General features: G+C 39.2%; 1 protein-coding gene across 1 annotated transcript in view; it reads left to right on the plus strand.

The window, feature by feature from the left end:
• The window catches only part of POLB (DNA polymerase beta), a 22,795-nt gene extending 10,494 nt beyond the window's left edge, over window positions 1–12,301 (plus strand). Inside the window, exons 2-11 of the mRNA XM_050910100.1 lie at window positions 1,047–1,096; window positions 1,532–1,583; window positions 3,151–3,205; window positions 3,293–3,365; window positions 3,855–3,925; window positions 4,704–4,790; window positions 6,861–6,925; window positions 7,477–7,616; window positions 8,235–8,341; window positions 10,624–12,301. Coding sequence (XP_050766057.1) covers window positions 1,047–1,096; window positions 1,532–1,583; window positions 3,151–3,205; window positions 3,293–3,365; window positions 3,855–3,925; window positions 4,704–4,790; window positions 6,861–6,925; window positions 7,477–7,616; window positions 8,235–8,329 — 688 coding nt within the window. The 3' untranslated portion in view covers window positions 8,330–8,341; window positions 10,624–12,301. The remainder of the gene's footprint in view (window positions 1–1,046; window positions 1,097–1,531; window positions 1,584–3,150; window positions 3,206–3,292; window positions 3,366–3,854; window positions 3,926–4,703; window positions 4,791–6,860; window positions 6,926–7,476; window positions 7,617–8,234; window positions 8,342–10,623) is intronic.
• The last annotated feature ends 1,536 nt before the right edge of the window (window positions 12,302–13,837 follow it).

Here is a 13,837-nt window from a genome sequence, read left to right on the forward strand (position 1 = left end):
CCATCAGGGCTCTTGTGCAACGTTTGAAACCCTTGAGGTTGAGGGTAGGGAATGCGATCATTCTCAAGTAATTCTGAGGGAAAATGTGCTCAAAGTTTGAGGATATACTGGGATCTGAGAATGCCTTGAGAAATTGGGATGGGATGCAGCAAGAGAAGCTTGAGTGCTGTCCTGTCTCAGGACAGTGGAAGTTGCCTCTCTTGCTCTGGAATCTGGCAAGAGACGCAGGGAAGGGTAAGAAAGGAAGTAAATGGCAGGTCAAGACCTGACAATTCTCTTGTAATGTAAGAGTTTTATTGAGGAAGTGGATTCAAAGTCTTTAAGGGTGGCAGAGCTGTAAGCATGGGATTCCAGAGCAGTTGGAGAGTAGTTCACCAGGAAGGGACTATGCTTCCAGGCTGGTGGTTCTCAGCATGTTGAGATATTGGATAGGTATCTGGGTATAACATTACTTGAATGCCTGTCTCACAGTGGAAACGTTGTTCTTTCCCTGCAGAGTCACACAGATTAATCTAATGACAAACCCTTAAAGGGGAAAAAGGTTCAGCCATTCACTTGAGTGTTGTGCTTAAGGCAAACTCTCCAGCCAAACTGGAGCTGGGACTGCTTTGCTGTGCTGTAGGTTGTAAACTGGAGCCTTGTTGGGTTTTTTGAAGTGCTAGTCTAAAGACGCTTCTGTGTTGCTGTTGCCTTAAGCTGGTTCAGAGACTGACTGTGGTTAAAGTAGTTCTTACCATGCATTCAGTATTGTTGTCTAAAGCAATATTGCCTATTTGGTGAGATTTTGTTTGTTTATTTTTTACAATTACATATCACCATATAGTTATATCAATGCTAAAAAACGTGCAAGGCCAAGCTTTGGATAGCCATCTCTGCTGATTGAAAGTACAAACTGAAAATGCGTATGCTGAAAAGAGGGTAAGCATCAGAAGCGACTTCAGTCTTGGCCTTGAAGAACCTAGGCAGTTATAATGAATTCTAATGTCCTTTGCAGTGTTGTAAGATTCTTGCTGTTCCTGATGACAGATTGCCTTGTCTCTTTGCAGTCCTGCTGCTGCTAGGAAGTTTGTCGAGGAAGGAATTAAGACTTTAGAAGGTAAGTGTAACTTTGGGTCCTCAGTTCACACTCCAATAATGTTTTTTTTCTGTCAAGCTGCCTGTTCCACAGTGGTACTATGATAGCAGATATGCCCTAGGCTTTGAGGAAAGTGTATAAGATGCTAAACTTAGTGCACAGGCTAAAGGCATTACATACATATCCAAAGTAAAGTACTTACAGATTACATGGAAAATAACAAGGATTTTGGCTTTGAGGTGAATGGTCTATTGAAGTCTTTATCGGGAAGTGCTCTATGTATTTGTACTCATCCTATCAGCTGTTGAGTAGTGGGTTTAAAATCTCTTCCGTTGTGTTTGAGGCTGCTGTTTTCTTGTTACGTATTGTTTGCGTGCATCATCTTTGCATTGGTGGAAACTTACTGTAAGATTTTTAGTCCTCAAATAACTTTTTTTTTGTTTTTCTTAATTGTAGATCTAAGAAAAAATGAGCACAAGCTGACCCACCACCAGCGAATTGGGTTGAAGTAAGCTTTCTTGGGTGCAAGTGCTTGGCTTTTCTAATGACTCCTTCAGACACCAGGATGTAATGTAAGGTTACACAGGCCAAGTAAGGTTCTGTTCTCTCTGTGTGCTCTACATGCTTTTCAGCAGTTATTCAGAGCTTTTGTTTCATTGGGGTTGAAATTCAGTAGGCTTAGTCTCCATCCAGAAGGAAATTAATTTCAAATTACTTTTTCAGTTAGCTCATGGAGAATCACTTTAGCAAGGTTGCAGTGATGTTTCTTGGGAATCTGCATAAAAGTGGCCCAGGCTATTTTTTGTTATGTGCTGTGAGCAAGGTTAAGACCTTGGCATGTCTGAACTTGAGAATGCCATGCAGAATGTGTCTGTCCCTCAATACTTACCAGCTTGAATGCTGCTTGCTGAGTGGCCGTTCCAGTGTGCTAGTTCCGGAAGAACTATAGCTGTGTTTGAATGAAGCTGCAAGTGAACCAAATAAAGCCCTATATCTGAATTGGTTCTGTGTGGGGTCAGCTCTAGCGTTTCCACATCAGTGGCAGAGATGCGGAATATGTGATCTGGACAAACTGCTTGCCAGTGAGTGAGAAGGGTTGCACAATGATTGTTGCCTTCCCACTGCTCATCTGAGCCCCATTCCCAGTGTGCATCCCTGCCTTTATATACGTGAGTATTCAAGGGAAAACCTTTCACTGTTAAGTGAGCAACAAAAAATGCACCTGACCTATCCGTGTTGCTAGTGCATGCATTGCCCTTGGGTCTGCTTCCAGTGTTGTGCTCAGATGTTGTTTCAGAACCTCCAGTAAGTGCTGAGCTGAAAGAATGGTTTCAGTGCTCCACGGTGGTCTTTTTGTCCCTAGTTCCACTGCAGCTCGCAGCGGGGAGAGAGTCCCATATCCAGAAGCTCTGTCTGCAGATCTTGGGACTGGGATGGTTGGGTAATGAGTGTCGAGGAACACGTGGCTCTGAGGCTGCAGTATGGCTGCCAGTGCCTGCTATCAGTGGTTCTGGTGCTGGAGGGGTGAAGAATGTGCCCACTGGTCAGGCATGTCATTGTTTTACCTGGCCTCTTTTTCTCCACAGTCAAGCAGCACGCTTGCAGTCTGGTTTTTTACAGCTGCATGCAAAGATATCAGGAGCTGTATTTGACTTGAGAGCTTCCATTTAGCTCTTTCCAACATAGATCACCTCTGACCATGGGTGAGGGACGTATTCCTCCTGCTTGCTGGTGAACTGAGTTTTGTCAGGAACCTTTTGTATTTTCAGAGGGCTATGTAAATATAAACCAATTGGTTATATGGTAGTGTTACTCCCACCTCACAGCAGCTCTTCATATACAGTGGAAGTAATATGCAATGAAACTATCTTCTAAGCATTGTCAAATTTGCAGTTGTGAGTTTTTACTATCGCTTGGCAAGATGTTTTCGAAGATGCTTGGTGAGAATGGGGAGCTTTTTGTGATGTGACAGTAATAGAAGTTGTATTCTTTCCTCTGATACACATTTAATTGACTAAAATTTTAAGATGCTACACTTGCCACTCTTTCAGACACTTTTATTTTTATATATGCAGATATTTTGAAGATTTTGAGAAAAGAATCCCAAGGGAAGAAATGCTGCAAATGCAGGTAAGAATGTCTTTATCAAGGATGTGAGGCACTGATGGCCAATAAATGACTGACACCTCTAAACACACATCTTTCCTTTTTACATAGGAAATTGTGCTGAAAGAGGTAAAGAAGCTGGACCCAAACTATATTGCTACAGTCTGTGGCAGTTTTAGACGAGGTTGGTACTCTGTGATCTTGTTATGCTTATTTTGGGCTAATAAGCAAGACTCAGTACTATATATGCTGTTCTTCTAGAGAGAAGTCTATGCTGGAACCTGGCTTTTTCCTTTTAGTATTGTCTTGACTGGTTAGTTCAGTGATGAAACACCTGCATAAATCCTTGCTTCTCTACCCTGCTCCCATAAAGAGTAGTATATTGTAACGTGAATTGTTTGCTTTGTTTTTACATTAACAACGTTTGTGCTTCATTGCTATAGAGTACAGCAAGAAATTCTTGGGTATTTTCTGAGATGTGCGGGGATATAAACTTCTCGATGGAAGAACAAGGTTCTCTTACTTTCTGTTTTTTTCGCAAATATCTTGAATAGTGACTGACTATTTTCTACCAGAAAAACAGGTTTATAGGAAGAGGTTAGATGGATGTTCACCAATGTTAGTATACTTTGTCATACGCAGAGGGATTTTTCTTTGCTGCTTACTTGCCTAGGTGCAGAGTCAAGTGGTGATATGGATGTTCTCCTAACCCATCCGAGTTTCACATCTGAATCATCCAAACAGGTGTGTTTCTCTGCTACTGTGGATCAGTACTGTGCATTACTTCCACAAGGGTATGTTTAAATTCAGAAGATATATAGTCTCAGACTTGTATTGCAGTTTCTTGCATCTTTTTGTTACTGTAATAGTAAACTCTTCTCTTGGATCACCATGTTTATTTTGAGGAGTTATAATCACTTCTCAGGTCCATGTATTATGTTGTGTTCCTCTTGCAGAACTATTCAGTTTGTTTACTCTTACCCTTCTGTCCCTCCTCTTCCCTTCACACACACTGCCCCCACTCCCTCGAATTCATGTGCTTTTACAATGTAGAACTGTAACAGCTAGCTGGATAAAGCGGGGATTAAAGGTAGAGTAAGTATCTCTTTATGTAGCCATAATCTTTTGGACGAGAAGCAAATGTCTTGCTGCCCTTGTAATCTTTTGGGACTAACTCTGGAGAAGTCTTAATGACAGTTTGTATTTCTTGTGTTGATTCTATAGATTCATTGCTTAAAAGTTGAAAAATCAAGAAACGAGTTTTGTCACTTCCAACGAAAGCAATCTGACATGGGGATTTCAGTGGAAATTTTTTTTACGTTGCACAACTGTAATTTTATTAGCATTTTCTCAATATTATTGTTTGGGGTTTTTTATTCCCCCCCCGGTCAAATTTCATGTACAATAATACATATAATTATAGCGATGTCCTGTACTTACGTGGGCCATTGTCTGGTAAATGGGTAAGATATTCTTGTTATTTGTGAAATAATTTCTTCTTCTGTGTTGTCACTGTTCCTAGTCAAAACTTCTGCATCAAGTTGTAGAACAACTGGAAAAAGTCCACTTTGTCACAGATGTGCTGTCTAAAGGTGACACCAAATTCATGGTAAGGCTTTTTTTGGTGGTGAGGGATGTTGGGGGGGGATTGCCTTTCCTGACAGAAGCTAGGATATATACAAGATATGTTGTTTGGACTTCTGGAGTTGTGATTTTTTTTTAATCTTTTTTTTTTTTAATTCCCCCCCTTCCACGCAAAAAAACTTTCTGCAGTTAACTCTTAGTGAATCTCTCATGGTAAGGTTTCAGTATTAGAAAATCTACAGGTATTTATGTCGTTCTGAACCGCAGTGACATAACCTTTATCACACAATGCCAATTGTGTCTCTGTTTCGCTTGATGTTTCCCCAGAACCTTAGCACAACCTCACTTCTTCAGTTGCACCAGTGACCACTTTTGTAACTCTGTCCTCAAGATCTTGGAAACACTATCTTTGATCTCGGGCCTATGTTTACCTTGTTTTGTCTAATACATAATACACTTTTCTCTCCTTTTTTGTCAATTTTGCTGCAGAGCAGATTTAATGGATAAGCTGCTAGACTCAGGATATAATAGGGAAGATGTGGGATGGCTGAAGAAAGTAATGAATTACAGTAACATTCATTTTGTTAGGTCCCTCGCTCACAGCAAAACTTTTTTTTTTCCTTAAACATGTGAATTGGGTGTTATCTTGCTCCACTTAGTTTTCTTTACAGGCCCCAGGTATCCTGGTCTTACAGGCTGGTTAAAAGTTAATTCTAACAGACAAGTGTAGAACCATAAGCGATACTGAGTGGAAATGAGGACTGGTTAGTTCCTGTCAGTCACTCATACTGGCTTTATGGAATTCCCTGGAAGCTCAGAGGAGTGGTCCTGCAGGAGGGTTCACCAAAGATCCACGACTTGTGAATTTCTAATCAAGAATAAAGATACTGTTATATTCAGCTCATCTTTTGGAAGGCATAAATACTTAAATATATAATACTACAGTTAAAGATACTTGCTTTCCCAAGATGAAAGGGGTTGTTGGAGCACTTGATTATTTTATTTTTTTGGTTTTTGGTTTGGTTTTGCTTAAAATAAGAGCTAAAAGAACTCTGGGAATTTGTCTTCAGTTTAGTTTGTGTTGCATTCGGAGAGGGAATGAAACTTGATGGCTTTTTTTTGGCTTGATCTTTAGGAGGAATAAGTGAAAGTTGCTCTCATTCTTGCCAAGTGGTTTAAGTGTGAATACTGTATGGGTTTAAAGCTAAATGTACATTTGTGAGCCAAAAGCAGAGACACTCTGCGTTCCCAGTTTGCGTTCACAGTTTGACAAGCTCATTATAGTTTGACCATTTTCCCTATATAATCCTGTCAGTCTTAAATACTTATGGAATAGCTCTTGTCTTCAAAGTGGAAGCTAAGAAAGGAATGTTGTGAAAAGGGAAATATGACTGCAGCTGAGAATCTGAGAAAAGCAAGTCTCGGTAAGGAGACGGACAACATAACTTTAATAGCATAAGCAATGTTAAGCTTTCAAAACAAAGCTAAGAATAGAAGGAGAAGTCTCAGCATGAAGCTGCAATTGGTGAAATGGTTTAGTATGTAAACCTTTCTCATCATTCCTTATGGTTTGTGTCCCTCCCACTATTGCGCTGTCATTTAAGGTGATCATAGACTAGGGAAAAAAAGAAAAGGCAATATGTGAATTGCATGAAGATTACAAAGCAGTTTGAAATGAAAAGTGGCAGAGGATTTCTCAAGAAAAAGCTTTCTTTTTTTTAATTTCTATTAGCTTGAGCTTTGTCTGCATTTTCCTTAACCTGCTCATGTTTGTGCATACTAAAGAGCCTGATAATAATTAGGGCAGAGGAATGGGAAATGAGAAGTCCTGTGATCCTTCCTGCTGTAATAAAAACTTAAGCAGTTATATGCTACATTGAACTACGGTCCTCTTAGCAGTGTAAAATAGTGATTCACAGTACTATGACATCCAGCTATTCTAGTAAAATATTTAATCGGTTCAGTGGGAATTTAACTTTGCTCTCCAGGATGACTGAGGATTGTTTAGAGGTTGCTTAGGGGTGGGGAGGTGAAGATTGATCTCAAATCTGTTTAATTTCATTTTGAGTTTCTTGCTTTCCTTACTTCCTCACAGGGTGTCTGTCAGCTGCCAAATAAAGAAGATGGAACAGCCTATCCACATAGGAGAATTGATATCCGGTACACACACCAAAAAAACCCTAAAAAAAACCCCCCAAAAATCCTAGCTGTCTGCTACGTAGTAGGCATTTGCATCAAGTTCTGCACCAAATCTCTACTTCCACGTTCAGAACGTGGCATTTACTAGGTTACTAGTTTTTCTTTGCAGTATGGAAGCCACTGTACAACTGCCAGTATCTACAACAGGTTATTAGCAAGAATGCTGTGTTTTAAATCATGACTTTGTATCCAGTTTCAGAATTGTGACCTACTTTATCATACTGCTTTGACCTTAATTCTTGGTAGGAGTGGAAGCACCATAACCATGTAGTGGCTGAACACCAGTAACTTCTGGGTCAGGGTAGATGTGCTGAACCTTTCTCTGATATGCAGTTCATTTCATTCTTGCGTCCGGCTTGTGGGAAAATCAAATGTACAGAGTTGCAGAATGTGTGCATGTAAATAGGAACTAAACCTAGAACAGTGTCTGAATGGCTGAATTCCAAATGGCTTGTAACTTTTTTGTTATATATTTGTTCTAAATCTGTACTTTTCTTCCACTTTTATTCTAGGCTTATCCCCAAAGATCAGTATTACTGTGGTGTACTGTATTTCACAGGAAGTGATATATTCAATAAGAACATGAGAACTCATGCTCTGGAAATGGGCTTCACGATCAATGAGTATACAATCCGTCCCTTGGGTGTCACTGGTCAGTCTGGGCCTTTGCACGGAGTATTCTTTCTAGTTACATGCTTTGTGTGATCTTCTCCTTAAATTGGTTTCTCAGTGTACTGGAAATGCTTCTGATAAATACTGTAGTTCATTAAACTTTTCACAGTGTCCTTTCTGGTATTGGACACCATTATAGCAGGAAGAGGCAGCCTACTTATGTATAGGCAGCGCTGTGGCACAAAGTTACCTCTTTGGGCCACCTAATCTACTTAAAGTCTTACTGACCTAAAGATTGTTTTTTCGGTGTCATGCACAGCACATATGTGGTTTCCCACTCTTTTAACAAGATGTGTCATGTCCTTCAGTTGTTTTGTTTTGTCTTGGAGGGCAGCTGTCTATATATACACATGAATATAAATATATTTAACTGCATAACTACATGGCCCCAAAGTAAATTCATTACTTGATTTCCTTTGACACTAATGAGAATCAGTACCTAAATACTGTATGAAAAGGTCTGTGGGGGGTGTTTTGTTTTGTTTTTTTAAGTCTTGTTTTACTTAGAGCAGTTTTCTCTTAATCTTGCAATGCATTTGGCATTTCAGGATTGTACAGACCTTCCACCTTTCAAATAGCATCTGTAATTTGCTTGCAGGAGTTGCTGGGGAGGCCCTACCAGTAGAATGTGAAAAAGACATCTTTGACTATATCCAGTGGAAATACCGAGAGCCAAAGGATCGGAGTGAATAACTGCTTGTCTAGGTTTGTAACCTAGAGAGATGTTTTCATAGCTTCTCATGAACATACAAAGTGCATATTCCTTCTTTGGATGTTATTGCAAAAAGCATACATTACTGATGTTTAAAGCAAGTCCGTGGCACTAGCACAGAACGTGTAGTGAAGATTAAATCCTGTAAGATCTCATTTTGATCTCTCTCCCTCCCCTTAAAGCTGATTAAAACACTTACTGTGTTCAACTGAATGGGCTGCGATACTAGAAAAACCTGTGGGGAAGGTGGTGTGGCAGTCAGACCCCTTAGAGAATGCATACTGTCTTTTGCCTTGGGATTTAGTAAAAAACTATCAGACAATAAATCATAGCTTTCTGTTTAACCCCTGAGGAGCAGAAAGTTCTGACGTAAAGGCAAAATGTTTCATCTTACTAAATTTCTTGTGGCTTGGAGTCGCTAGAAAGTCTTACAAAACAATATTAGACTTTTATAAAAGGCTGTGTGCTTTGATTTGATAATACCTGTGGTGATCAAGCTGTTAGGTTTTTTCCCTAATAATTTTAGTAGCCTTTAGGCTGTGATCATTGTTATAAAAGTCTGGATATTTCAAACTGAACAAGCCTTCTTAGCTTGTTTCTTGTAGTTTTGCAAAAGACGATCAGAGTTCTGATGCTTCCATGTTTTAATATCATATACACAGACATACTGTGTGCAAACATCACTAACTGTTTAATATCTAAAAACTGGGCAGTTCTTGGAGGAAATAATGTAACTTTTTTTTTGCTATTTACTTTGCTGAGGTTGAAAGACTTGGAAGTAAAACCATTGCTTTTGTGTAGTCATTGCAAATTGTCTCATTAAGTAATGTGTGTGGGTGGATTGTTTGTTTGTTTGTTTGTTTGTTTAATGCAGTTTGAGTAGTTATGTCTGTAGAGCATCTTGGAATGCTCGAATGAACGTTTTGCTAATACAAGCTGCCGGCATAAATTGCTTAAGTATATAATCTACAGCATCTGTGTGTAGCAGCAGGCCCTTCATAAATAACCATAGATCAGATTTGGCCATGGCAGTGAATTAGTACTGGCACTCCACAATTAAGAAAACTTAAATAGTTCTGAAACTTCAGTATGAGACCAGTTTGTTTCATATATATTGGGAGACTAGAAGAATTGTATCAGCAGAGCGTTGTTCTTACGGCAAGTAAATTAAGTGCCATAATTATTATAAGATTATTCTTACATCGCTTAGATCTTAGACTGTATGTTTATGTCTCTCTTTTCAAATGTATATTTGAAGGGGGGTAGGTGAAAAAAAGCACCTAAAAGTCTATTTCCCACCCCCACTGAGAAGATGAAAGTATAAAAAACTTTTAATATTGGTTACACAAAACAATGTATTATGACTCCCCACTAGCCAGCAAATGTGTTGAGGCAGGCTTTTTGGAACATATAAATCAGGCCAAAAAAAGACTGCCCATGTGCTTAGTTGCACAGCTAACTGCTCCGATAGTTTTTTGCTTAAAAATGTATCATTGGAACACCTAAGACTAGCAAGAAACATGAAAGGCAGAAATGTCTTAAATTCCAGTGCTGAAGTTGCACCTTGGCACATAGTTATAGAATGCAAAGTCATTATTGCTGGTGCTATTGAAATACTACACTTTTATATGACTACAGAAGAATGAATGTGACACACAAGCTAGACGTAACTAACGATATTCCATAGGATTTCAAGTTCAAAATCGGACAAGGATGTTATATTCAAGCTTTGCAATAACTGGAGCAAATGGGAACAGGAAATGGTGTACATGTCTTTGAAAGACCCTTTCCAGTCTTGAAGTGGAATTTTTAAACCATTATTCATGTCTCTGTTGGCTGCTGTCAAAAACCTCCAGTGATGGAGAATCTGAAATCTGCTGGGCCAGTTGCTTTCTTTGCAGCATTGTTAAACATTACAGGTTATTTTGACACCAGGTGGAAATGTTTGAGGCATCTAGACTTTAAAATATTCTTTTGAGTTTTTAAAGAAACTAATCTTCACTTGACTTGCTTGCCTAGGGAGAAGGGAAAGGAACCTCCTAGCACTGGGTCAGCCTATTGGATACACCATTGCTTATTATTCAGGGTTATGGACTGAAATAAATGTAAGGTGTTAGGTGCTTATGTGTTGCAGGCTGATGTTTCCGTAGTTGATGCTGTTAGCTCATGGAAGAGGAGACCTGAGTTTGTGGCACAGTGTACAAATGACTCTAGATTAAAATGCACATCCCTTTATACTGCTTTGTGTTACTAATATTTCTTAGTCTTTTGGCAGGTGCTCAAGTGTGATCATTGTGCTGCTTCTACTGACTAGTGTTTGACAAGACAAACTGAAGCCACAGTCACAGTGCTGAAAAAATTCTGGATGTTGAGCAGTGTCACTGAGAACTAACTGGCTTGCAGATTTTGGTCTGGAAATGATGTGTGCAGTAAAGCCCAGAAGCACAGCCTGAGATGCAAAGGCAGCTTTCTCCCTCTTGACCTATGATAAGCAGCACGTGATCTGCCCTTCTGTCCTTTCTTCAGCCACTCTATCTTGTCCACAGATTCCTCCTAGCTGCTCTCCCTGTGACAAATCAATGTTCGACGTGCCCTGGCCGTGGATTAGTGACCACCTTCTCCAGCCTCATTCTGGTTTTCTCCTTTTATTCAGCCCCAAATGTCCTACTGAAATGATTTAAGAGATCCAGAGGAAATCCTAAGGTTTCCATGTTTTCCCATGTAAGGAACACAGAACATTACACTGTCATGCATGCTGAAGTGTGGTTTCTTTTAGACAAGAGCCCTCCCTTGCCAGCTCTGAACAAATTTATATTTCCTTTGTGGATGTTTCCCTTATCCAGAAACTAATCCTTGTTTACTGTCTAAGCGTCTATTACAGGTTTGACGAGGTATGCAGAGATTTTGTAAATGTGTGGAAATTCTTGATGTACATAAAAGCATCATTTTCTGCCTCCTCTGCACTAGCTCTGCTGCCAAGTTTGCTGTTTTAAAAGTGGTGTGCTTTTCTTTTACTAAATAATGTATCTGCTAATGTCTTCCCTATTGAGTTTGTTCAACTGAAACTGGCTGCAAGAACTGCTGTTGTGGCTTTTAAAACCACAAGGATGTGTGCCTGTATAGAGATTGTTCTTATACAATTGCCTCTGTCTCTGTTCTCTATGTCTTTGATTAGAGTGCAGTTGCATATTCTGGAGAATTCCTTGGAAGTTCTCCAGAATAGTTTTTCTATGTATCCATTCCTCCAGTTGGCTAAGCAGGTGTGTGAGTGCTTGCAGTTCTTATTTTATGGGCTTAGCTCTTAGTGTAATGGGCTTTATGAGTGGTACAGCAATGCAGATGACCATTCGCAATTGTCAGGAGCTCCCAAGAGCTTTGTGTTGTCCAATGACAGCGGTAGCAGAAAGTGTTTCGTTTCTTTCTTTTCATCTAAGAACATCACTATGCACACTAACTAGATTACTATTATAAGAATTGTGCAGTTATCCCGTTCCTCATAACTGAGTCTAAAACAAAAGAATGTTGTCATTGCATGTGACACAATGTGGAGGTTATGTTTGTAGACATAGGCTTTTGCCAGGATGGACCTTGCTATTGTTTACAAAGTAAAGGAAACACCAGTACAGAACAGCACTGTGGGTGTACCTGATGCTAACTTAGTGTCAGAGGAGGCAGCTGAGAGTGAATAGCCACGTTTCAGATATGCTATGAAAGGAAGAGGAGAAATGACACTGAGTTTCCCTCGAGGGTAGAGAAAGGGAATGAGAATTCTAATGAGAGAGTGTGCAGTCTTTGCATAGTGTTGATGCTTTGCTTTGTGGTGCATTTGTCCTGGTACCTTGAGAGAAGAATCAACCTATCTTTCTTTTTCTCCTGATATTCTTAAACATTCAGAGATTTATACTTGCATAAATTTTTAAAGACAGAAAGATCCATTCTTGATGAAGGTCACAGATCCTATTTTTTACATAAATGTTTTTTCTTTTTTTTTTTTTTTTTTTTTTTGACATCAAGCCTTGATCCAGAAATGTCAAGTGATGAAGAATAAGTGAAGTGTCTGGGTTCTTGCAGTTTCTTTAAAAAAATCACACAAAAAAATCCAACAAAAAAACCAACAACCCAATTTAAATAATATATAAAACTGTCTAAGGTAGGCTTTTAACAGACAACTGTTTAATCTAGCAGCAACAATCCTGCTTCTGAAGACAGTCTGCACCTCTTCTCTTGGTTAGCCAGCCTTCTCCTGGTTAAGAGATTGAAATTTTGAACTGAGGTAGGCATTTGCCCATTCAGAACTGCACATTGGTCTGCTAGATTTTTCTTTTGATCTGTTTCTAGTTCTTTGTATCTGATGTATGTGTAGACACCAGAATGAGAAAGCTGGCTGTGTCCTGAAGTACTCTTAATACCATTTTCAACTACTATCTGTATCTCCTTATCTCTGTGTTAAGTGTCCTGGTGCAGTGCTGAAGCTCATGCTAAGCTGTTTCCGTATCCTGACTTCTAAAACCTTTCAATATGGCCATATGCAACAGGAGAATGGTCACATTAGCATGTGACCCGTGTTCTTTGTTCCTAGATACGTTGTAGTACTATCGGTTGCAGTGTTCTATATTTTGTTCAGCTTGCCATTACCCAGAAGACTGGTCTGATTAACTGATGCATTTCTACCACTCCTATAGAGTCAATCTGCCCCTTTTTATATGCAAACCTGTCAGCTCTGATTTTATAGCTCCTCTTAAATCACTGTGAAAGGTAATGACTATTTTGGACGTGAGAGGAGGTCCCGTCAAAATTGCATGACTAGTTGTATTTTGGACGGGGATTCTGTTGGTTAACTTAAAATTTAACTGGTTTTAAGTAGTAAACTACTAACTTTGACCTATTACAGAGCATCAGCATGGAATGTATTGCTGCTACTGTATTTGAATACCTTGTAGGAGTATAAGGCAAATGTATTACAGAATTGCAAGCTTGAAAAGGCAAGACTATTTTATACATAGTCAAATTGACTTGCTAATTATGTAACACTTTTCTTGATTTGTTAATGATTAGGTCCTCTGTCTGCCTTTATGGGGGCAGAGAGGAGTTTGCGTCTGTATTGTCAGACTACTTAACCTGACTTCAGTCATAAAACAAAGATGGATGTAATACTGCTGCTTATTTTTATCTGACTTAAGCCTACAGAACAACTACATTTTTACTTGTTCTTATATAATTAGTGTTGATCAGTCTTAGTAATGGAGATTATAGGCTGATACTGTTGCTTATCCCTTTATTTTCTTCTGTTTTTCTTATTGGGAGTTTAATTATTTTCTGCGAATGTTCCCCAGCCCTAATGCATGCAGTAGTATGTAAGGTGACTAGAAATTAACTTGGTACTATGTGAAGTCTTCTGATGCCTCATAGTAAAAATATATATAGCTGATGTATTCAGTGTTTTCTTCAGTAATCAGTGGGAATAAACAAATTGGGAATTCCATCATGAA

This window comes from Gymnogyps californianus, chromosome 23, assembly GCF_018139145.2.
Source record: "Gymnogyps californianus isolate 813 chromosome 23, ASM1813914v2, whole genome shotgun sequence".
In the NCBI taxonomy this organism is placed as follows: domain Eukaryota; kingdom Metazoa; phylum Chordata; class Aves; order Accipitriformes; family Cathartidae; genus Gymnogyps; species Gymnogyps californianus.